Here is a 23,407-nt window from a genome sequence, read left to right as displayed (position 1 = left end):
CACACACACACACACACACACACACACACACACACACAGCTTGGGATCTGGCCTTGCCAAGAGGTCAGCTTGATTAAATCCGTAATTGAAATACTGGCTGATGTCCCTCCAAATAAAACAGAAACTGCTGGCCCCCCCCACAGGGGACCTGTGGGACGTTTATTCTTCGTAAATAAAGGAGGGAAATGTGCCTAGTGCAGAACACAGCCCCTCCCCCTGCAGGCATCCGTGTCCCCGCAGCGTCTCATCCTCTGTGCCAGGCAGCAGGCATCCAGACAGATGCATGGGGTAGAACCAAAGTGCCAGCAAGCGGTCCCTGTAGAGATTGCCCAGAACAAACTCGAAGCAAAATCTGCTTCTTCCTCAGACAACATGCGTTTTTCCAGGCCTTTCAAAGCCAGGCAGGTCAATCGAGTTATAATTGGCTCTCTAATTAGAACTCCCACAAGCTGTTAAATTCTTTACCTGCTGCCCAGCATCTTACACAAAGGTGACAAATCTACTTCTGCCTTTGGAATGATTAAAGAAAGCCGGCTACAGTCAATCCCATCCTTCTTGCCGACAGCAGCCCGCCCCAGCCACCCCCTAGCACCGCAAGGACCCCCACACACCCACCAGCGAGTAGGACATGGGACATAGCCCGGTTGACGAGAAAACTGGCTTTAGGGAAGGCAGGCAAGAAGGCTGTGTCACTGAGTGATCTTCTGGAGTCTGAATGGGAGAAGACAAACCCCAGCCCCATCTTCCCAGATGTCGGAGGTGTTCTGAGGGTGTTTCAGGGTGCCCTAAGCTTCCCCAAATCGAGTTGCTGGATGGCAGAAGAAAGCCTATCTCCTTTTTCCCTTCGTATCCTCAGCCCTGAATAAACAGCATTGTTGTGCTGATTCCCTCAGCCACCAAGATTATATGTGCCTTGGCTGACAGGATGGGCATACGTGAGGGCACCAGCGCTGCCCACGTGTCCTGTGGTCTCTGCTGTGCCAGGGCCCCTGCTGCGCCTGCCAGCTAGCAGACCGGGCAGAGTGTGGGCCAGAGCCTGCACCGGCCTGCTCCTCTCTTCCCAGCCCCGCCTGCAGTGACATCACGGGCAGCTTGAAATCAGCCGTGGTGGGAGTGTTTCTCCCATGGAAATTGGCAAGTGTAACCCACCAGGGCTTTTGTTTGTCTTTCAGAGATCCAGCCCAGTACCGGACTCCCAGACCCAGATGGTTTAACAGAGGGAAGGGAGGAGGGAAAGGAGACGGGAGTGGGGGAGCAGTGGGCATAGGCAGAGAAGAACACAGGTGTCTGACTCGGGACCTCAAGGTGGACGGTGCTCGTGGCACAAGTACAACACAGCTCGCCTTGCCACTCTAGGTAGAGACAGAACAGCTAAGTGGAGGCTCAGGGGAGAAAACAAGGCTCGGAATTGCCTGGACAGGTGGCAGGGGGTTTTATGGTTGAGACATTTTGGAGCAAAAAAGACCCACATTTGGATTCTAGCTGACGTCCTTGCAGACGAAGCAGAGACCGTTGGTCCCCCTGCACGGGAGCCTATGGGATATGATGCTGCGTCTTTCTTTGTAAATAAAGGAGGGAAGCATGCCTGGTGCAGAACACAGCCTCTCCACTGGCGATTTGTATAACTTGGACGTGTTATCATGCAGAAAGGAAAAATCTCACCCTCACAGGGCTGTCGTGAGGGTTGAATGCAGTTCTGAGCACCTGCCCAGCACATAAGCTCGACTGAGCAGCTATTAGTTTTCTGTGCCTTCCCTTGTCTCAAGACAGCGTGGCTGTGAGAATCGTGTGTGAAGTTTGAGGTCCCCCAAGAACATGGAGGATGAACATCCGGTCTCCCCCATGGCCTGCCCTCCCCATTCTTTGGGAGGAGGAGAGGGCTCACTTCTCGGCAAAGCATCCCAATCGGAGGGCAGGGGTGCCCAAGTGGGTTACAGGGAGGCTGAGACCTCAGCTCCTGGGGCAGCCGAGCCACCAGGCCGTCACCTCTGGCTTCGAGCAGCCACCTGTGAGGACCCCAGCGAGCAGGACAGCGTTGCCTTTCCTAAGTCCACGCGGCATAAGAGTCACGTGAGCCTAACCACAAAAGCAGATTTATTGTGGCTTTAATTTCTCTTCCAATTTCCGCCGTCTCCCTCCAAGTGGCTGTTGAAGCCCCTCGGGGATCCATTTGGGAGCGCCCTGCACAGGCACTCGGCTTAGAACAGGCGCCCTGCTCCTCGTTAGCTGTGGCCCATTAAACGGCAGGTGGCCAGCACACATCACACAGCTCAGCCCCCGACACCTCTGTGCATCACTGAGCTCTTCCCTTCGGTGCTGACGGGGATTTTTGAGGAAATGCTCTAATCTTGATGCTGATTTGTTCCATATTGAAGTGGTCAAGGATAAAAGCTCAAATGTGTGGGGAAAGAAAGTGCCAGGCTCAGCCTCCGTTCCATTTCCACAGCCGCCGTGCGGTTCCCTGGTGGCAGCTGCTCCCCACGCATCACTGCTCCAGCCCTGGGACAAGATAGGGGGCGGGGTGTGCCCTGGGGAGAAAGTTTATAACGAAAGCCCAGGGCTGAAAGTCTCCATTTCCGAGCAAATCGCCTCTTTCTTTTCCTCACTGAATCATAGCTTTCCTCGGCTCTGGCGCACCAGGCATGCCATGGGGTGTACGTGCAAAGCAGCCAGGGCAGATGAGGGCACTGTCCAGCGAGCCCCCCACCCCGCCTTCCTACCCAGATTCCGGGCTGTGAGTCCTCTTGTTATTTGTGGAAAAAAATTTTCCAAGGCTTATCAATTCCAATCCTCCCTCCATCAGAAACTGTCTTATCATTTCTGTTTGTTCCTGTTTAAAAATGGAAAAATAGTTAGTGCCAGACCCTGGCAGCGATGGGGCAGGCACTTGCCAATACAACCGCATATCCCGCAGCCGGTGGTGAATCACTGGCCTTTATGTCCGGTGGGTCGAGAGAACTGTTCCTCTCCAGCTGTGCCACCGGCTCGCCCGGGGCGGGCCTCAAGTGGGTGGCCCCCAGCAGGGCCTCTTGAAAACTCAGACTTTGGCTTTGTGTCACCCCACCGGCTGCCTGTGTAGTTGGTGTTTTCCATGAAATCCAGATGGAGCCAGCATCCCGAGGCGGCCTTCAGGGATGGGGCCTGGAAGCCCTGCTGGCTGTCCTGGCTGAGGAGCGCGCCCACCATCCCACCTCCCAGGTAGCACCCTCTCCGCTCCTCAGCCAGCCCGCCATGAACACGGATCCACTGCGCCCAGAGGGGCGAGCTGGCACAGAGGCATGGCGGTTTCCACGCCCTTCTCATGGTGGAGCCTGGGCTGGATGGGAGTGGGTGGCTGGCGTGGAGCTGGGAGGTAACACCCATGCCATAGTCATCTATCTATTGCGTGCCTGCAGTGTACCAAGCATTTGCCAGGGACTGGGACTGCCTTTCCGTCAACAAGCATTTACTGAGTGTCCACCAGAACCCCCACCTAGGTCTCTGGGGATTCAGAGTGGAGTCCCCACAGGCTGCCTCCGGGAGCCTGCGCTTTCTCAAGCAGCTCTTGTCATCTGCACTATTGCCTTTTTGAGCTTTGCCTGAGTTTCCTGTAAACCCAGGAGCCTTCGAGTACTCCCCGTGAGCCCGTCTTCTGTCACCGCTCCACACAGGGCCCAAGTGTCCCAGCCACAGGCTACCTTTACAGAGTCAGCGGGAAAGCCGCCTGCACCGCTCAGGGAGCTGCAGCAGCCGCCCTCCACACCCAGTCCGAGCCGCGCCCGCCCCTGTCTGCCTCCTGTGCTGCTGGGCACACAGGGGAGCGTCCTTCCAGGGCCGCTTTCTTGCCGGTGCCCAGTTTAGTTGCTGGAGGACAGAGGCCAGCCCTCTCCTCCTCCTGGCAGCGCCTCCCAGCCACACTGGCCACTGCCTCTTGCCCCTTCCTGGCATGCGGTGGGCGCTCTAACCCCCAAGCCAGAGGAAAGAGAGGCGGCCCTGAGTGTTTTCTGTGTGTTTCTCCAATTAAGATCTCAGCCCCAAAAGAACAGGTGCACACAGGATGTGAGTAGGTGCTCCAAAAAGCACTGATTGGATGGAAGATTTTACCAAACCCTAGAGTTTTCACCTGCAGATCTGCTCCACCCCTTTGTTTTCTAGGTTGGGAAAGTGAGGCTGAGAGAGCTCTGCCTGAGCTCGACAGTCAGTGATGGACCACAGAGCAGGCTGGGGGGCATGCCCCCCACCAGCATGGCCCCTCCCCTCTGTCCTGCCCCAGGGAGGGCCAGGCCTTCTACTGGAAATGCTGGGACAGGCTTTTGTTTTTAGTGTTTGGCGATAAACGGTCCGAGTACAGTGACACCCCTCCCTGCCTGCATGCCCGGCCTGAGGACAGGTTGAAACAGAGGCCCGATGAGGGTCTCTCAGGGTCATTGGGGAGGGACCCCAGCCTTGGACCTCAGCAGTGGCACCAGGGCTTCTAGGACCCCATCCCCCACTCTTGGCCTTTCCCAGGAAGCCCCACACAGCTCAGCCCTGCGGTGGTCACATGTGAATTGTTTTTCTCACTGCGGAGAACCTCCACTCCCCCCAGCAGAGCCATGGGATCGTGTCTCTCCCCCGACCCCCACCCCCACCAGCTTCAGGGGAGCTCGGCGGCTGCCTGGGCCTGTCGTCACCTGTGGAAGCCAGGCCCCAGCTCGCTCAGTGCCTCCCGGAGGCCCACGCCTGTCTAGCGGGGCTGCGCAGGCCTGGGGTGGAGCACCATCTTGCCACACACGCTCGGGGCGGCAGCAGCCTCCTCCGAGGGTGGGAGGCTGGGCGGCTGGGCCCCCAGAGGGTGATTAGCACCAAAATTTCCGCTGCGTAGACACCTCGGGCCATGGGGGAGCGCTGACTTCCAGGCCGCCCCGCGCTGTGGTCCCTGCCGCCCTTGTTGTTGGGGAAAGTGGATAAAAATAAATAAATAAGTCAACCAGGGAGATGTATAAATAAGTCAGCAGGTGTCTCTTGCCCATTACCAATGGAAAAGTATGAGCAAAGGGAGCTGTGTTGGCACCCACAGAAAACGCCAGCTGGGTGTGGCCGGCCCCGGAGCACCAGGGCCAAGCTGCGGCGTTCTCTCCCCCAGGAGCTGGTACCTGAGATTTCCTGTTCACACTGGGCCTCTGAGCTAACACTCACTAAACAATAGTGCGTGTGATTTAAATGGCACACTTGGGGAGGGGAGGCTGGAGATTCTTCTGGAATGTTACCAGGAACTGTCTCAGGCTTCAGAGTAAGGAGGATGCCCAGCACCCCCACATCTTTTGGGGACCCCAGGGCTTCCTCCCGTCTCCCCTCCACCCCCCGTCAGGGCCCCCAGTTCAGCCTGAGGTCCCTTCTCACTGATGTCCTGTGATGTTGTGTGAAACTCGCTGGGTCTGACATTTCTTTAATTAGGTCACGGGCCATGCAGAGCGTTGGAGGCGCTCACACTGGTGCTTCTGTGTGTCCTTGCATTCGTGAGTGCCTTGCCTCGAGCTGCAGTGCCAGGGAGCTCACCCCCACCTCCCCCCACCCTACCTCCCCCAGGCACAGGATAGCCTATCACCACCCTGCGAGCCTGGTCTCCCAGGATCCTGCCTGCAGCAGCGTGGGACACCCAGGCATTGGGACACTGAGAAAGTGATTCAACTCCCAGGGCTGAGGGTGCGGGAGGCACTAGGGATGGAGAGAGGGAGCAGCTTCCAGCCACCTTGGCGCTATTTTTCAAGGAGGAAGCAGACATCTCTTACGTCTTCTAGTGCTAAAGTCAGAGAGGAGCTCAGACATATCGATGTTGAGTGAAGTCATCCTTCCGTTAACTTCAGTCCTCCCTGTCTTTTTCCTGACCAAATATCTACGTCATTAATTCCAAAGGGCCCGTAAAGGGGCTCGGAGCTCAGGGCTCTAGCTCACTGGGCTGGAGCTGGAGCAGGGGGACTGCCAAGGGCACAGGGTACCCCATCTCTGATTTGGAGTTTGACCAGTTACCTAAATGACCTCATCTTCCAGCAAAGATTACAAATTGGGGGCAGGGGGAGAGGCTGTTGTAAGATCAGCACAGCAGACAGAATGCTGGTTGGGGACGGGGATGTCGCAGGGAAGGGAGCGGGGCTGCCCATCCTGTCCGCTCTGTGCAGCAGAATCCAGACTGAAGGGGCTGTCGTGTGCGTTACCCTCTTGGCCCCCATCACAGGGTGCTGAGTGGGTGAGCATTGTTCACATCACTCAGATGTGAGCAGGCACCCCATCCAGCCAGGTTCCAGTGGTCACCTGGGTCTAGAGAGCCCACGGCCTGGTGCCCCTGGAGTCTGGCAGCCACTGCATGGAGGAAGGGCCTGCCGCTGACAGAACTGATGGGGAAGTCCCGTTCCCAGAACCTCTCCCCTAAGGAGAATGACTCCCAGCTGAGGGCCGTGGGGTCCAGAGCCAGCTAGCCCAGAGGAGGCCCCTTAGAATGGATCTCTGAGGCCCCTAAATGCCCAACACCCTCTCTAGAGACCCTGGTAGCCTTACATGGAGCAAAGAGCCCTGAGCTGGTCCTCAGGACACCTGAGTTCTGAGACGCAACTTGGCCTTCACCTGTTGGTAACCAGCCAGGTACTTGTCCTCCCAGTGACGCCTGCCCCGCACCACTCAGGTATAATCAGGATGAGGCGTCTCCTCCAGGAAGAACTAGACACGCAGGGCCAGACATCTGTTCACAGGAAGCTTTCAAAGGCAGAGGCGTCGGATCCGATTTGGGGTGGCAGCTCCTGCGCGGTAGCTACGGGGCTGAGTTTCAGCCTCTTCTCATTTGTTTGAAAGGGGGGAGGGGAGCATCTTGTTATCTCCTGGGGCGTCCTCCTGATCCTCCTAACAGGCCTCGCTCTGCTCCAGTTGCCCTGCCCAGCTCCGGGAGCTCTCGGTCTGAGCCGGGACCCACAGCAAACCCCTCCAGGCCAAAGAAGGCAGGGAGTGTGGCCAGAGTGACAGCCTGTGCCACCGGGGGCCCAGTGCCCGGCACCGTGGTTCCGGAGTGTGCACAGGCGCTCAAAGTTTGTGGAAGGGAGGCGAGAAGCAGGAGCAGCTTCGATTATAGCGGAGAGGAGGAGTGGCTCCACCTGGAAACCCGGGAGCCAGGGTGCTGTCCTCAGCTCACTCTGTGATCTTGGCAGAGGGCTTGCACTCTCAGGGCCCCCGTTTCCTGCTTGTACAATAAGAAGGCTGGTCCTTTGGGGAGTGTTCACGTGCCCTTCTCTGCCATCCCTGACCACCCTCTGGGCACCTGCTGCAGAGAGAGGGCAGGCTGTGGGTCTTTGGTACGTGGAAGCTGCTGGCAAGCTGGCTGCGATCCCTCCCCTAAATGTCCCTCCGATCCCCAGTGACTGTTCTCTAAAAGCCACCACAGGCTGTGGATATTTTGGTACTGATACTGAAGCACCAGTTTCAAAAAAAAATTAGGCCAGAGGAAATTTGGGGCCCAAGGGCCTGAGTCTGTCTGAAGTCCACTCAAGGCTGGACAGGCTCTTGGGCTTATGGCCAGACTGTCCCATTCCTCGCTGCTGGTGTTTACTGCCCTGACGGCCCATTGCTCTGCTGATGGCAGAATAAGCTCTTCCAGAACATTCCAAACCGTCCTGGAAGAAAGCAGCTTTAAAAGACGCTTCCAGTCAGATGCTTTAGAGAGAGAAAGGGAGAGGGAGAGGGAGAGGGGGAGGGAGAGGGGGAGGGAGAGGAAGAGAGAGAGAGAGAGAGGAAGAGAGAGACAGAGAGAGAGAGAGAGAGAGAGAGGAAAAGCCACACTCACGTTTTCCTGGGGCTCAATGGCCCCTTCCTCTGAACCCACAGTGAGGTCTCCTGCAGACGCTATGTTAAGCAGCAGCATTCAGTGAGGTGGGCGGAGGAGGCTGGGAGGCCTGAATTTACCATCCTGCTAAGCCCTGGAGTGAGTGTGTGTGCGCACGTGCTATTCGGGAAGCTTTCTGCAGCTTCTGAAGGGCTGTCAGATAGGAACGGGAGGGGACTTTTCTGCATGACTCCAGAGGACTCAGCAAACATCAAAGAGTGGGAGTCGGATGAAAGGGCTAATTAGGACTCCACATTGTTAGCCGGTAGTTCAGACTGCCCACTGAGGGTGTGGGGTGCTCAGGAAAGGGGTGAGCTCCCTGTCACTGGAGGGTGCAAGCAAAGGTAGGAGGCTGCCTGTCGGGACTGCAGCAGGGGCTTGTGCGTCACGGAGCAGAGGCCCAAGCCGCACCCCCTCCTAACCCCAAGGATCCCTGCTTCCAGTACTAGTTGGCTGCTGGCTTAGAAAAATAAGAGGTTTTTTGAAAAATTGAGTTTTGTTTCCTTCTGAGTTGAGTTGAATGCCGGAAAGGGCTGGTCCCCAGAAGACACATTTCTTCAAATAAAACATTTGACCTGGAAAGGGGACCCCACGAGAGCACAGCCTCCTGCAGCCAGCAGATACACTGAGTGAGCAAAGGTGCCGGCAGCCTCTCGGGCTGCTCTGGTCATCCTCTGAGGGAGTGAGGGAGTGAGAGAGTGAGGGAGGGCAGGGGCTGGGGGTCTTCCCCTCTTCCCTTCTGGAATACTCAGCACCAGTTCACAGCACACACTGATGAGGGAGCACCTCCATGGGGCGTCTCGTGCCCGGTCCACTGCCCCATCCCTGCCCCTGGCTTGCTGCTGCCTGACCCTCCGCCCCAGACCAAAGCATCATTCTCTCTTTTTTGGTTTCTTGGGCCACAGGCCTGTCCCTGGGGCGCCGTACCCCCATCGCTGCCAGAGGACGTTGGGGCATTTGGCTTAGTTAACTTGCAGGGGAGTGAAGGGAAGAGCCACCCCGCGTTTGGTTCTGACATGTGAGCAGGGGGCATGGGGGATGTGGAGGACAGCTGCCCCAGGGATGCCAGGCGACCTCCCTGAAGGTTGGCTCTAGCCCCGTTGCAGACAGAGAGAGGCCAGCTACCACGGGGCTGGCTCCCGCTCACCTCCTCCGGAGCCCTTCTTAATCCCAGCCAGCCTTGGGCAGAAGGAGCCGCTCCTCCATGTAGCTTGCATGTCCAGTGACTGGTCCTTCACCAGGAGTGACATTTTCCCTCTTCCCCTGTGCCCCCTCACGCTCTTCCGTCCAGGTCCCCAAAACAGGACGCAACAGCCCTCTGTTGCTCTGAAGGTCTAATGGCCTCTGAAATGTTCTGTCCCCATCCGAGGGCCGGAGGCAGGGTGGATGGGACTTGGAGACTAGCAGGTGACAGCTGTGACAGCCACATGTTGCTGGGGACAGAGCCACAGCATGCACACCAGGGCGCCCGGTGGCATAGATGGGTGCAAGGTTGTCAGGAATGGCTAGCTTGGCCTTTGGGGAAACTGAGTCAAATTAAGCAAAGTGACCCAAACGAAAAGACCAGTCCCACACCAGCACTTCTTTTTTTTTTTTTTTTAGCTGAGCCATCCCGCCACCTGTTGGCAGCTCACGGCTGCTCAGCTCGGGCTGACTCGAACCACTGTTGCTCAGAGCTCAAACTCTTGAGCGAGCTCTTAACCAACTGAGCCACTCAGCCGGCCCTGCACACACACCAGCACTTCTGACCTGCCGAGAGGAAAATAGAATCGCACTAACTCCCAGAGGGTCCTCCAGGGCAGCCTCCACTCGCCCTTGACTGACCTAGTGCCAGAGGCTGAGGTGCAGTGTGTGAAGCCACCCACCTCTGGAGCTCCAGTGGGCACAGGTGTGGAAGGCTGGGGGCTGCAGACCCCCGGGGCCTTGGCCGGGACACCTGGGACCTGGCTGCTGTGGAGCTCCTGGCCTGCTTAAGCAGGCCTTCCATGGCTGGCGTAGCTGGCAGGGACGCACACACTGGGCCCCTGGCAGGCCAGTGCAATTTCTAAGCACTCAAAACAAACAAAATGAGACACAAAACAGAGCCCAGCATGGACCAGGCCTCACCCGAGCTGCTGGAATCCAGGTGGAGAAGCTGGGCAACCCCCACCCCATCTGCATGTGTTTCCAGTTCCTTGTCAAGGCATTGTTGGAAAGCAAGGCGGGGCTCAGGGCTGCCCCCTCGGCAGCACCCACAAAATGCTCGTGCTCAGACTGACGGTGCCGGTGGTGCTTGCCAGAGAAGAAAGGGCCGCTCTGGGAGGACAGCAGGCAGGGGGCTGCCCAGGCTTCGCATTCCCGTAGCTGCTCCAAAGAAGTCCTTTCAAAGCCAGTCCCCTGTGGTCTTCTCAGAGTGGCACTGGTTTGCAGTCTACTTGCATTCTGATTTAAAAGAAAAGTGCTTCTGAGAACACTCGCACCCTGCTTCTCTCTGATCCATTGCATCTTCAGGGAGGAAAACGCAAGGACCTGAAAAGAAGTGATGGCTGGAGTGTGCTGGTTTTTCTCATTTGACGATTATATTTCAGCTAATGCAGATTTCCAGACCAACCCATCGGTCTGCAGCTTCTGAGAAGGGGGCAGGAGCTCGTGTGGGGTCCCCGTGCCCCCTTGGGTTCTGGAAGCCACCCTTGGGGGCCTGCTAGGCTTCCAGAAAGCTCTCGCTCTCCATGCACGTAGCCCCCGGCAGGATAAGCAGAGAGCAGCTGGGGTTGAGCACTGTGCTCGGAGTCTAAAACTTGCGCACTTGCCACACACCAGGCAACACACCAGGCCCTCCCCTTCTGGTCCCTTCAGGGGTCTAGCCTCGTTCTGTGTTCAACAGGGTCAAGGCCCCGAGCAAGGCTCTTTCCCCTCTGACCCTGTTTCATCATCTGTAAAGAGTGCAGGACCAGAGTCTGTAGGTGGGTTCTGGAGTTTTCTTGGGGAACAGTGTCAGGTCTGCGGTTGTGAGCAGGCAGCCTGAGGGGAGGCCATGGCAGCACACTGGGCTCCTGTGGGGACAGACCACTTCTTCCATGAGGTGGGTCCCGTCCCTCAGCAGCCACCTTGCTAATGTCCCTGGAAGCCCAGGAGGCTTTGAGTGGCCGGAGTCTGACTTGGGAGCTGGGACAAGGGTAACCTGAGGCCAGAACTTTTGGGGCTTATTAGTCAAGAGCACTGGCAAGAGGCCACGCCCACTTCTCCCCACCATCACAGTGCCCCCTGTCATCTGCTCCTCCGTCCTTCCATCTATTCAACAAATGTTCACCAAGAGCCTCCTCTGTGCCAGGCCCACTCTGGGTGCTGCGCGAATCCACTGGTCCCTGCTCTTACAGAGAGCTGGTCCAGAGGAAGCCAGGGACAACGGTGAAGAGTCATCCATCCGTGGGCGTCATGGCAGGGCCGCCCCTCCCCTCGTCATTAATAGTAACGATAATGATCATAAACGTAATATTGCTGATGGCAACTGTTCACCAAAGGTTTACTCTGCTGAGTGCTTTGCAAACTCTGTCTGCAAACTCTGTCTCAAACGACTCTCCTGTGAGTTGGGGTTTGTACCCATTATACAGGTAAAGCATCTGAGACTCAGAGGAAGCCGTCCAAGTCGACAGTGGAGCTAGGATTCAAACCCAACCCCGGTGAGCCCAGGCTCACACTCACCCCTGTCTGAGAGAGCGTCACGCCTGTCCCCTGTAGCTGGGTGTGCCTCTAACACGTGAGGACTCACACAGCCCTTCTCGGCCCCTTGCCTGTGTCCTGAGCCCCTGATGTGCCATCTGGCCAGCACAGCTCAGGGCACAGCCAGCTTGGCAGCTCTGTCATTGTCCCGGAGAGTGGAAAGCTGGGGAGACAGGCTTTCCTTGAGCTGCCATCACAATCCCAGGCTCCTGACAATATCTCACCATGGGGAAGCTTACGTTTCTTTGTCCAAAAGCCTCGGAGGTGTTGGTTTGGCTTCAGTGGCCCCAGCAGCTCAGGCCCTGGGGAAAGCTGCAGATCTGGTCGTCAGCTCCCATCCAGGACAGGGCCCCTGGCTCGTGGGTGCTGGGAAGCTTCTCCCCCTCCCTGAGGCATGTCATGTGGGCAAGAGCACGGGCTCTGGGCTGAGGAGACCTGGACTCGGTCAATGGTGGATTTAAATGTTATTCTTGTTTCTTAGATGTCCAGGGCCTTCTCCTTCATTCACTCTGCCCTGGTAACTGCCCACCTGCTCGGCCTCAGGCCTGGTGGTGCAGAGATGACCACAGCTCACCCAGCCCCTGCCCTCCGGGCACTCACAGCAAAGCCTCGTGGGGGGAGCAGAGATGGGAGAGCCACCTGAGCTAATGCAGTTAGTACCTATCTCAGCACAGCTATGAAGGCACTTTGAATCAGTAAAACATACAGTGTGTTGGTTATAATCCCTTGCGCACTAATAATTGATAGAGCCTGGTGAATCTGTGCCTTTGTTCTCCCCAGTTTATTTGTATTTTGGGGGAAGCCTCCTGACAGCACTGCCCTAAGCTCCCGCTCCTGCCCCCTGCAGTGGTGTGATGGTGCAGTTTCCAGCCCAGGATGGGTAAGAAAGCTCTTGAAGTGCTCCAGCCCCACCCCTGACACCGCACTTTCTTCCCACCCTGGCCTTGGTGGTGCCCTGCAGCCTCTGCAAAACCCGGGCTGCCCTGATGCAGCAAGGGCAGCTGGCTGCTCTCTGCTCCAGGAGCCAAGCCAAGAGCAGGGCCCGCGGGGTGGAGTCTGCAGCAGCTGCCAGGCCCGCCATGGAGAGCACGAGGGGTTGGGCCTTTCCACCCTGCTGCCGAATGTTTGATGTCCAGAGCACCAGAGAGAGAGAGATCGCTTGCTGGAACCCCAACCAGAACTGAGCCACGTGACTTCTTTTTAGTGGTGGCTTGGCTTTGGGAAGGATGCTTTCTTGCAGGGACGTTATCTCTCCATCCCCTAGAAGGACAAGCAGTGGTCTCTGTAACATGCCCTTGAGCCCAGAAGGGCTGACTTGGCACGTGGGCAGAGCACCATGGGGATGTCTAAAATCTCCCAAAGGGTCTTTTGTTCCGCAGCCCCACTATTGGCCTGAGCCAGGGCTACAGCAGGAGGCCCGGGGCACGACAGCCTGCCCGGGGCCCCTGCACGGGTGCCCTTGGGCATCAGTTATCACACACACACACTCACGAGTGAGGAAGAGGCTCGTTGTCCTCAAACTAGCCAAGTCCATTTTGTCTCATTTGAAATAACGGGTTTCATTTAGTCCCTTATTTCCAATTTGGTGCAGCACCAAGACCTTAATGTACAAAACACCTGATTATAATAATTACAAGCTAAGCTTGGGAGGCTGTCTTCATTTGTGTCTGAAGAAAGGGACTAATAAGTTACCTCCTCAGTGACTCCCCCTTCGCGGGAGGCCAGCCCAGGCTGGCTCCTCACGCCCGTGGCTCCAGAAACACCGGGGCCGGGCAAGGTGGCATTTGGGCATCCCGTCCTAGGAAGGAAGGCCTAGCGTTAAGAGCACAGCTGCGTGCCCGCACATCTCAGCTCTGCCACTTGCTTTCTACAGCAGTGTCTTTGGCAGGTTTTTTTTATCCAGCATTATCTGCAGCAGCACCAACTCATAGAGGTGAGCGAGGGGTAAACGAGGTCTGGCCTGCCAGTGGCGCAACCCAGCACCTGGCATAAGCAATTGTTTGGTTGCATTAAGATTTTCACTGGACCCCACGCTTTAAGAGCAATCCTGCTTCTTGCCCTCCCCTGTATCCCCCACACATGGCTGAGGTCTGGGCAGTCACTCAGTGCGTTTGGGATTTTGGTATGGGGGGGAGGGCAGGTTTTATGGTAATAAAATATGTCAATCATCGAAATCTCTGTTTCCTGCCAGCCTAAATGCTGGGAGTGGAGCTGTGTGCCTCTAGGTAGCGCTGCCTAAGGGGGCAGTGTGGTCTGGGCTCTTCGGGGAATGGAGATGGTCAAGATTTTGGGCAAATGGACTAGAGCTCCACTGGGGGGGACCCCAGGCCGGGACTGACTAAGATTGGGGAGGTGGAAGGGGGCTGGGGGCTACAGCCTGCAGATATGTCTGGGCTGTCACACCAGCCTGGCTGAACCAAGGGGTTCATCCTGGGAGAAAGTGGGCTCCAGCTGGTGGTGAGAACAGTTAAATGCCAGCCTCAGGAGTTAGGCTCTGATCTTTGGAAAAGAGAGGAAGCCAGGCCTGTAGAATCGAAAGAGATGTCAGGGTTCTCGTTCCAAAGAGCACATCAAAGCCAGGGAAGGCCTCTCACAGCACAGAGGGGCATGGGTGTCGAGTCAGTGCTGACGGTCAGCCATGTCCAGGTCGCAGCCCACCTCTGGCCGACCTGCCAGCAGTGCTGGCAGTGACTCAGACCCCGGCCGGAGCGTGTTCTGGTTGATCTCGTGCGTGACTGATTTCTGAGCTGCTCTTGGCTCGCTGGGGCAGCGAGGAGAGGCCGATTTTTCTTTCCCTTGCCTGGCCTGAGCTGGCAGCCCCTGGCAAGCCTGCGATGTCTCCCTGAGCAGCTCCAGCTTTAGGAATTAATTCCACTAAACAGATCGCTCAGGAAGCTTCAAGGTCATCTAGAAATGCAGCCTGTGCCTCCATTCAGCATATACATCCAGGGATGGGCTGGAAATTTCCAAGCCCGCAAGAACCCTAGAACGCTAGCGAACCACAAAGACTCTTAGCTGCCCAACGCAGGGTGATGGGTCAGATTAGCTCTTTGGCTGGTTTTGGGGAGCTAATAGACCTGCCCCCTGCCTGAAGCCCCCATGGTCAGCTATACCCTGATCCAGTGGCCTGCCGTTTTCTAAACAGAATTCCCAACAAAAGTACTAGTGTCCTTGTCCCCACTCCAGCAAGGTGGGGGCAGGTCAGTGCTGCTGAGAATGGGGACCTCTGGGTCTCCCCAGGCCAAGTCCCTGCTCCTGCTGTGTCTCCATGTCTCATGGGTCCACTTTCTGACTAACAAGACCCCCTAGTCCTTTGGCACCTGTAGCCATCCCAGGCTGGCCTGTGGGTGCCAAAGGGAGGCAAGGGGGCCTCCTAGTCCTGGGGCGAGTCTGCAGCATGCTCCAAACAGCAGGACCAGGCCAGGGAAAAGCTGCGCCCTGGAGAGCAGCAAGGTCTGAGTCGTGACCATGGGAAGGACGACAGTCGTGACGAGGGGTTGGAGAAGTGGAAGGGGAGACACAGCAAGGGCAGACGCCCATTTGCTGTTGCTCAGACGTAAGTGGGCTAGTGCCTGAGGGTGTCCGGGCTTGTCTCATAGACAAAGGACAGGAGGCAGCCAGTGGGTAGGAAGACGTGGAGGGGAAGAGGGATGGGGGCTGTAGCTTCAGGCAGACCTGGGCTGGCCTGCAGCTCCGCACCATGGGCCCTGTGACCTTGGGCAAGACACTTGGCCTTTCTGAACCTTGTCACCTTGAACCTCAAGTGGTGGTGATATGAGATGGACCAGGTACAAGTGCCGAGCGGAGTGCCTGATGGGGAGAAGTCACTCCATGCCGAGGAAGACAAGCATGGAGCTGGTTCTACGGTGGTGGGACCTAAACTGTCGTCTCCACCTGCAGCCAAGTTAACCAAAGACGCCTCTTTCTGTCTTACCAGGTGGCTTGTCCCCCATCACGCATTTACCAACCACATGCACTGTGTGTCTCCCTGCCTGATAGAGCCACTCAAAAAAGGTTGTGTGTATTCCATACTTTCGATGCACCGAGAAAGTCATACCTTCTAGGAAAAAGATGAGGCTCCTTTTATAACCTTTCCATGCCACTGCCCAGATCCCCTCCGACCCTCACGTCTCTGTTGGGTATATCGGAATGTTCTAGAGTGAGCTCCAGCAGATAACCTCCCCTTAGAAGACAGGAGGAAGGAACTCATTAGCCTTCCCATCCTGTTGATTGCAACCTGGGCAAGTGGCTTCCCATTCTTTCTGCCTGACCTTCAAGGTTGGGAAGTGAGGGTGTCAAGCTCTCAGATTTTCTCTAAAGGGGGACCAGAGTGGGACCAGCACCACCTTAGGAGACGGATGTGATTACTTAACACCCCTACCCTGGGCTCCACCCACATGGATTGCAGGCAGGCCCTAGGAGGTAGCAGGTGTGGGTTCTAGCCCACCTCTGTGGTAGCTCGCTCTGTGCCTGAGGCAAGAGAGCCTCTAGGAGCCAGAACGGAAGAGGAAGTCCGCATTCATCGGGATGCTCTCCCCCACATCGTAGGTGCTCCTCCACTGTGAGCTTTCTCTGCAGCAATAAAAGCAGGCCTTGCCTCCAGGCGCATGCGTGACCTGGCCCTGCCCTGGTGAAAGTGCTTGGGGGTCCCCAGGTGAATTAAATGAACTAACACACGTAAGCACTTAGCATGGTGTCTGGTGTGTCATAAACACTGCGAAAGCACTTGCCACTGTGAATATTCATCCTGCCAGAAAGCCCCGGTCCAAGCTGAACTTTCAACCCTATCCTCAGCACCCAGCTCACTTATCCCCTAGGCGGGTGGGGAGTGGGATCTGTGAGGAGAAATCCCCGCACAAGCTGGGGCGTAGTTCTCTGCTGTAGCCTTATGTGCAAACAGGTAGGGCTTGGGAGGCTTCTGCCACGGTCCCTGCGAACTTGACCGTGGCTAACCTTGGGAAGGCAGCTCAGACCCAGCGGTTCACACTGGAGGGCAGGAAGGCCTTGCAGTCTGAGGGGAGCAAACTTCAGAAGCCAAGGTGAAGCCCTAATTGCAGCACTGACTTCCTGCCACCTCTGCTGTTCTAAAGCTTCAGAGAGGGGACCCCCTTGCCCTGTCCCTGGACGCCCTCTCAGAACGCTTAGCTCTCGCAGATCCAATGTAGGACCTGGACCTTCCTACCCAGGGACTCCAGGACACTGTTAGGGCAAATCTAGATGTCAATAAGAAAGGAAACGGGTGATGTTTTCTTTCTGTTTTCCTTTCAGAGAGGGTACAGCTGGCCTTGAATTCTGCCATGCCCTGGCCAGGGGAGGGCAGCCTCTATCTACCTGAGGCCTCCTCCTCCTCCTCGCTCAGGAAGGCTGCCTGAACTGCCTCTCCCTCCCAGCTGGGGCTATGGGGAGGACCCCTCCACAGCATCACACACTGCCCTGGGGCCATGGGTCTCCTTGGCCGTGGCCCCACTGAGCACAAGCTCCTCCCAGGTCAGCCTTGCATTCTTGTGCTCGGTGCTCTGCTTTTCAGACCGTCTGTCTCTCTGATGCCCGCAGGCACTGATCCTTCATCAGCTGGGCCGCTACAGTCTGGCTGAGAAGATCCTCCGCGATGCTGTGCAGGTGAATTCGACAGCCCACGAGGTCTGGAACGGGCTGGGCGAGGTCCTTCAAGCCCAGGGCAACGACGCAGCAGCCACCGAGTGCTTCCTGACGGCCCTGGAGCTGGAGGCCAGCAGCCCCGCCGTGCCCTTCACCATCATCCCCCGCGTGCTCTGAGCAGGCGCCCGCCAGCCTCACCACCGCTCACACCACGGAGGGGACGAGTGAGCCACCCCAAGGCCCCGGGTGAATGTGCGATCTGCCACAGTGAACTAACCAAACCAACCCCGAGCCGTCACTTTCCCCACGTGCACTTCTGTTTTTTTTGCCAACCCAATGATCATTTTTTGAATCTACTGACATTGTCGAAAATGGATTATGTGCCATATTTTGTTCGTTGACATCTGAGTTTTAAGTAACATGATTATGGAATTAATCAGCAAATGTAGAAAAATATATTCAAAGTTAAAATTCAGTGGCAGAACAGATTATTTTTATCAAAGCTGTAAAGAAAGCTGTTCTCTCCTCGTCACCACTCCTGCCCCCACCCCCTCGGCCCAGAAACCAAATGTGAATTTCTTTCTCCCACCTCAGTACTAGTCCACACCAGGACACCAGCTGACGATTTTTTGGTTTTGTTGTCAATAATTGTACCATGTGATGAATTACTGTCCTCACTTAGAACAAAGCCTGAGTCCAAGAATATTTATATTTTACCAATATATGCCTGTTACAAGAGAAGGAAATATGAGTTATTTAAGTTTAACTTTTTTATGTGAATTCAGAGTTTATTTAACAATGGAAATATGTACAAAGGAGCTTCAAATGGAATATTTACTGACATTCCTTATACATGACAGACACTTGGCTAAACGGGAAGACGATGTTAATAATAAAATGATTTTTAAATGGACCCATGGCCTGAGTTGTTAGTGAAATACCACAGATCCAAAGGGCTTAAGGCTCGGTACCTGGGTGGGCAGCTGTCTGCACATGGGGGCCACGCAAGAAAGGTCATCCTTTGGCACTAGGAGGCCCTGCTCTGATTTCAGTGTGGGAATTCGCCTTTCCCAACTCTTCCCCCAAGTTATCTGTGATTGGAGCGTGTGACTCAGGCCTGGCCAATCAACATCTGGCATTCACTGGCTACAGAGGATCAGGCATGAGCATGTGACCTGAAGTGGTCCAATCAGAGTGGGAGCTGCAAGGAAAGGCTCTCACTCTTCTGCTCAACTTAAACCTAAGAGGTGAGGCTGGAACGGCAGCAGCCCTCATGCTGCTGAGGGAGGGTGCATAGAGGTATTGGGGCCAAATGTGAAGCTGGAGACTGAGTTCAACAGAATGCATAGCAAAGACCAGGGACCAGAAAGAACATAAGCGGGCCTCTCCAGTCCCTGCAGCTGCTCCGCTGAGCAGCAGTGGGGCGGCCCCACCTCGCCAGGACTAAAGGAAACATAGACCTGAGCTATGACCTTAGGTACCCCAAAATCTTGAGGACCCCACCCAAGCTAGGCAGTCAGGCAAGGGAGCAAATGAGGTCTGCGGAGAGAACAGTGAGCAGGAGCCTGCTGTGGGCAGAGCAGGTACTGACCTGCCAAGAGGTATCTGGGGTCTGGATGGTCACAAATCATGGAATCTGCAATGTGAGACCCTGGCAGGAAAGGGCAGGTACTTAGTGGAGGGTCAGGGTCCAGCCTTGCCCTCCTGTGCAGAAGTGCAGGGAGAGCCTTGCCCAGATCGAGAGCAGAAAGGCAGGAGGCTGAGGCCATCCAAGGATAATGGTCCAGGCACCACACCAGCCACCATCTCCCAGGCCAGCTCTGTGCCAACCCCCTGCCTCGGAAAACCCTGCGTACATCAGCCGGTGCAGGGACACTGGTGATGACTCCTGTCTGCCTGCCCTCCATCTGTCCCCTTCATAGTTTCCATCTCCCTTGAGAGAACCCCCTCCCTTATTCTCCAACCACATGGTTCAAGAACAGACACGTGGGCCTGGTCTTGCCAACCAGAGCTGAGCTCCACAGCCCCTGAGTTCAGTGACTGGTTTGGGTCTGGGCATGTGGCCCAAGCTTGGCCAATAGGAGCCCCCTCACCCCTGGAACTTGTGTTATGGAAATATTAGCAAAAGGCCTCTTTCTGTTGGGTATGTCTTGATAGGATTCCAGCCTAGGGTTGCTGGTGGCCATTAGGCACTTGTAGGGGGGCCTGCCTAAGAATGATGGCAACTCAGGAAAAGGGGAGATGGAGAGACTGGGTCCCACGGTCACTGCTGGTGCGCTAGGACCCTGGACTTCTCCATCATGAGCCAGTGCATTTCCCTGTTGTGCCGAGAGCAAGCAGAGTGGGTTTCTATCACTTTATGCCCAAAAGAGGCTGAGAAATGCAGGGAAGCACTGTCATCCCCATCACGCCCCATTCGGGAACTCTTCCTAAACTCAATCCTTTGCCTTAGTTCCACCTGCCCACCCACCCCCCATTCTGCCTTTTAGTCAGTTCTGTCATTTATCCAAATCACATCTCCAATCTCCCCACCTCCTCCACCACCATGGTCCCAGCCCTAGCGCCTCGTGCTGGACCACTGCCATGTTCTCCCTGCTCCTAACTTGTTCCCTGCCCTCCGTTCTCTGACAGCCCTGAGTGTGCTCTGAAAGGTGAGGCTTGGATCAGGCCCCTGCCCTTGAAAGCCCCTCCATGGCTTCCCCAGGTCTCGCCTGGAACCAAGCTCTGGGCTCCAGGGGCCCTCCAGCCCGGCCCTGACTGCCTCTCTTCCTTCCCTCACTCGCTCCCCACCCGGGCCTTCCTCCGACTCCTCTAGCCTGCCAAATTAATGAAGTCATTCATTCATTCATTAACAGATGAGGGAGCAGAAGCTTAGCAGATAAGATTCCTGGCCAGGTCGTATGGAAATGATCTGGCAGAGCCGGGATTGAGACCCAGGCCTGAGGGATGAACCTCTGAAAGGTGCCCAGGGTTGCCTGGCTGAGGCAGTTTGGGACCGTGAAACATGGGCAACACCATGCACAAGATGCCCGTGAAGCCTCCAAGTATGGAGGCAGCTGGCCAGGCGGGGCCAGAGCTCAGGCGATAATCCAAGACGGAGGTAAGTGTGGGAGGCATCAGTGAATGGGGATCGAAAGGTATGGGCTGCGCTGGGGCCATCTCAGGATGAGAATAGACAGAAAGGGAAAATATCAGCGCTGAGTTCCCGGACATGACAGGATGGACAGGTTGGGAAAATGGAGAAGGACCAGCAAAGAACAAGGAACCACTGTGAGGAGGAGGAGGAGCAGGCCCAGCAAAGACCGAATTTCAAGGAGGAGAGAGGGTGGTTGGTCGTATTCACTGCCCCCCAGAGGTCCACAGGGCAGGCCTAAGAATAGACCCTTGGGTTTGCCAACGTGGAGGTCAGTGACCTTGACAAGAGCTGTGCTAGGAATCGACTTGTGCCCCACTCCCAGCTCATATGTTGAAGCCCCAGGTGCCTGTATTTGGAGGTGGAGCCTCTGAGGAATAATTAAGGTTAAATGAGTTCATAAGGAGGTGGGGGGGGGGCCTGATCAGCCAGTATTAGTGTCCTTATAAGCTCGCTGTCTCTGCCATGTGAGCCCACAACCAGAAGGCAGCTGTCAACAAGCCAGGAAGAGATCGCTCACCAGAACCTGGTTGAGCTGGAATCTTGATCTTGGACTTCCAGCCTCTAGAACTGTGAGAAAATAAACGTCTGTTGTTTGAGCCACCCCGGCCGTGGTATTTTTGTTATGGCGGCCCGAGCTGACTAAGACAAGCTGTTTGGACAGAGTGGTGGGGTAAAGCCAGGTTGCAGTGGGTTTAAGAATAGGAAAAGGCGGTGAGTATAGATGTCACTTTCAAGCATATCACCGCGGGGGCACTGCGGGGGGCAGGGGAGCAGGTGGAAAGGAGTTGGTTTTAAGATGGGTGCAGAGGTGCAAGTTAATGAGGCAGGAGAGCCGGGAACTGCTGGAGCCACGTCCTTGAGCTGCTGAGAGGCGGCCGGCAGCTCAGACGGGAGCCCGGGTGGTTCTTGTGGGTAGAGCCAGCGGACCTTGGGGGTCCTCCTCCTAAGGCTCCTATTTCTCAGGCAGCTAGAGAGCAAGCTGAGGGTGAGGGTGGGGAGTTTGAGGAGAATGGGGGGGCAGGTAGACCATGAGGGAAGGAGGAAGAAGGGGAGAGAAGAGAGAAGGCCCTACTTTAAAGGAAGCCAGCCCCTCCCGGCAGAGAAGGATCTTGGGCGCAAGGCCAGGTTGGGCCCCCGGAGTGAGGCAGGCAGGTCCCAGGCTCACTCTCGGGGCTGCAAAGGGATGTATGCTCAGGCTACCCCCAGGTGGGAACCAAGGCCTCTGTCACCTGTGCCCCTCACCTGTCTTCATGGCCTAAGAGGGCACGTGTGTGTCCGTGTCTGTGACCACAAGGAGCAACCCCCAGACTCCTCCAGATGATCACTCAGGTCTCCTCTGCGGCCACACAGTCATCCTCGTATGCCCTGGCCCAGCTGCCCACAAGAAGCCCCGCCCTTAGCCAGGCACCCTCCCACGTTCTCTAGAGATCTCCGCCGTGCATCCTTTTTTTTTATTTATTTAAGATTTTTATTAAAATATAGCTAACATACAATATTATATTAGTTTCAGGTGCACATAATACTCAACAGTACCCACCTACCTAACATTATACAGTTAGTACTACATTATTGATTATATTCCCTATGCTAAAGTGATCACCATGGTAAGCCCAGCAACCATCAGACACTGCACCACACTATCACAATATTATTCATCTTTTACCCCCTCTTTAATAGTTTCAATTAGAGTTGACATTCAATGTATTTTATATCAGTTTCAAATGTACAGCATAGTGCTTAGCCATGTATATAATTTAAGAAGTGATCCCCCCGACTAGTCTAGTACCCCTCTGGCAGTGTACAGAGTCATTGCCATATTTTTACTATATTCCTTATGTTTTACATCCCCATGACTATTCTGTAACTACCAATTTGTGTTTCTTAATCCCTTCACCTTTTTCACCCTGCCCCCAAGCCCCCTCCCATCATCTATCACCCGGATAAATCTAGTACCCATCTGACACCATACCTAGTTATTACAATATTATTGACTGTATTCCTTATGCTGTACCCTACGTCCCCATGACTACTGTGTAACAACCAATTTGTACTTTTTAGTCCCTTCCCCTTTGTCACCCACCCCCAACTCTCCTCCCACCTGGCAACCATCAAAATGTTTTTTGTATCCGTGAGTTTGTTTCTGTTTCGTTTATTTATTTATTTTGTTCTTTACATTCCACTTATAAGTGAAATCGCATGACTGTCTTTCACTGTCAGATTTATTACACTCAGCACAATAACCTATAGTTCATCCATGTTGTCACAGATGGTAAAATTTCCTTCTTTTTTATGGCTGAGTAATATTCCACTGTATGTACATATGTACCACCTCTTCTTTATCACTTATCCATTCAGGGACACCCAGGGTGCCTTCTCATCTTGGCTTACATAAATGATGCTGCAGTAAACATATGGATGCACATGTCCCCTTGAAGTAGCATTTTGGGTTTGTTTGGATAAATACCCTGAAGTGGGATTAGTAGGTCCTTATTTGTCTCTTGTTATAGTCTTTGTTTCAAAGTCTGTTTTGACTGGTATAACTATTGCTACTCCAGCTTTGTTTGTTTGTTTGTTTGTTTGTTTGTTTGTTTCCATTTTCATAAAATATCTTTTTCCATCCCTTTACTTTTTGTGTACAAGTATGTCTTTCAATCTGAAGTGAGTCTCTTGTAGGCAGTATATGTAGGGGTCTTGTTTTCTTACCCATTCAGCCCCCCTATCTTTTGATTGGAGCATTTAATCCATTTACATTAAAAGTAATTTTGTTTGTTTGTTTGTTTTAGTTTTTTTTTTAATTGGTGAATTGGGGGAGGGAACAGCGTTGGGGAATTAGGGAAGGGGAACAGACAAGTTGTTGTCCTTTTGGTTTTCAGTCTAGTTGTGGAGGACGTTGCTTCACTGGCCCACGTTGGTGTTATCATTGCACTCTTCCCGGGTGAGGCAGATCTGTCGCTGGCCATTTGGACGGCAGCTCATGGCTGCTCACGGCAGCGCACACCCGCTGCGAGCCAGCCCACTGCAGCCTACACCATCGCCATTGACTCACAGCAGCCCAGCTCCAGGTCGAGCTGTTGTTCACCATCTTAGCTGTAGAGGGCAGTGTCACTGGCCCTCATATGTGGGATCTGAACTGGGGTCCTGCTGCTCAC

The 23,407-nt window shown here is 55.1% G+C and overlaps 1 protein-coding gene across 3 annotated transcripts in view; it reads left to right on the top strand.

Moving 5' to 3' along the window:
- TTC7B (tetratricopeptide repeat domain 7B) overlaps positions 1-18,035 on the top strand; it is a 134,976-nt gene extending 116,941 nt beyond the window's left edge. For all 3 annotated transcript variants that reach the window (XM_019642330.1, XM_019642329.1, XM_019642328.1), the window contains one exon: positions 17,078-18,035. In XM_019642330.1, coding sequence (XP_019497875.1) covers positions 17,078-17,299 — 222 coding nt within the window. In that variant the 3' untranslated portion in view covers positions 17,300-18,035. The remainder of the gene's footprint in view (positions 1-17,077) is intronic.
- Positions 18,036-23,407: the final 5,372 nt, after the last annotated feature.

Source organism: Hipposideros armiger, unplaced genomic scaffold, assembly GCF_001890085.2.
Source record: "Hipposideros armiger isolate ML-2016 unplaced genomic scaffold, ASM189008v1 scaffold_67, whole genome shotgun sequence".
In the NCBI taxonomy this organism is placed as follows: domain Eukaryota; kingdom Metazoa; phylum Chordata; class Mammalia; order Chiroptera; family Hipposideridae; genus Hipposideros; species Hipposideros armiger.
The sequence above is the reverse complement of the archived record's forward strand: the minus strand, read 5'-3'. Positions and strand labels throughout refer to the sequence as shown.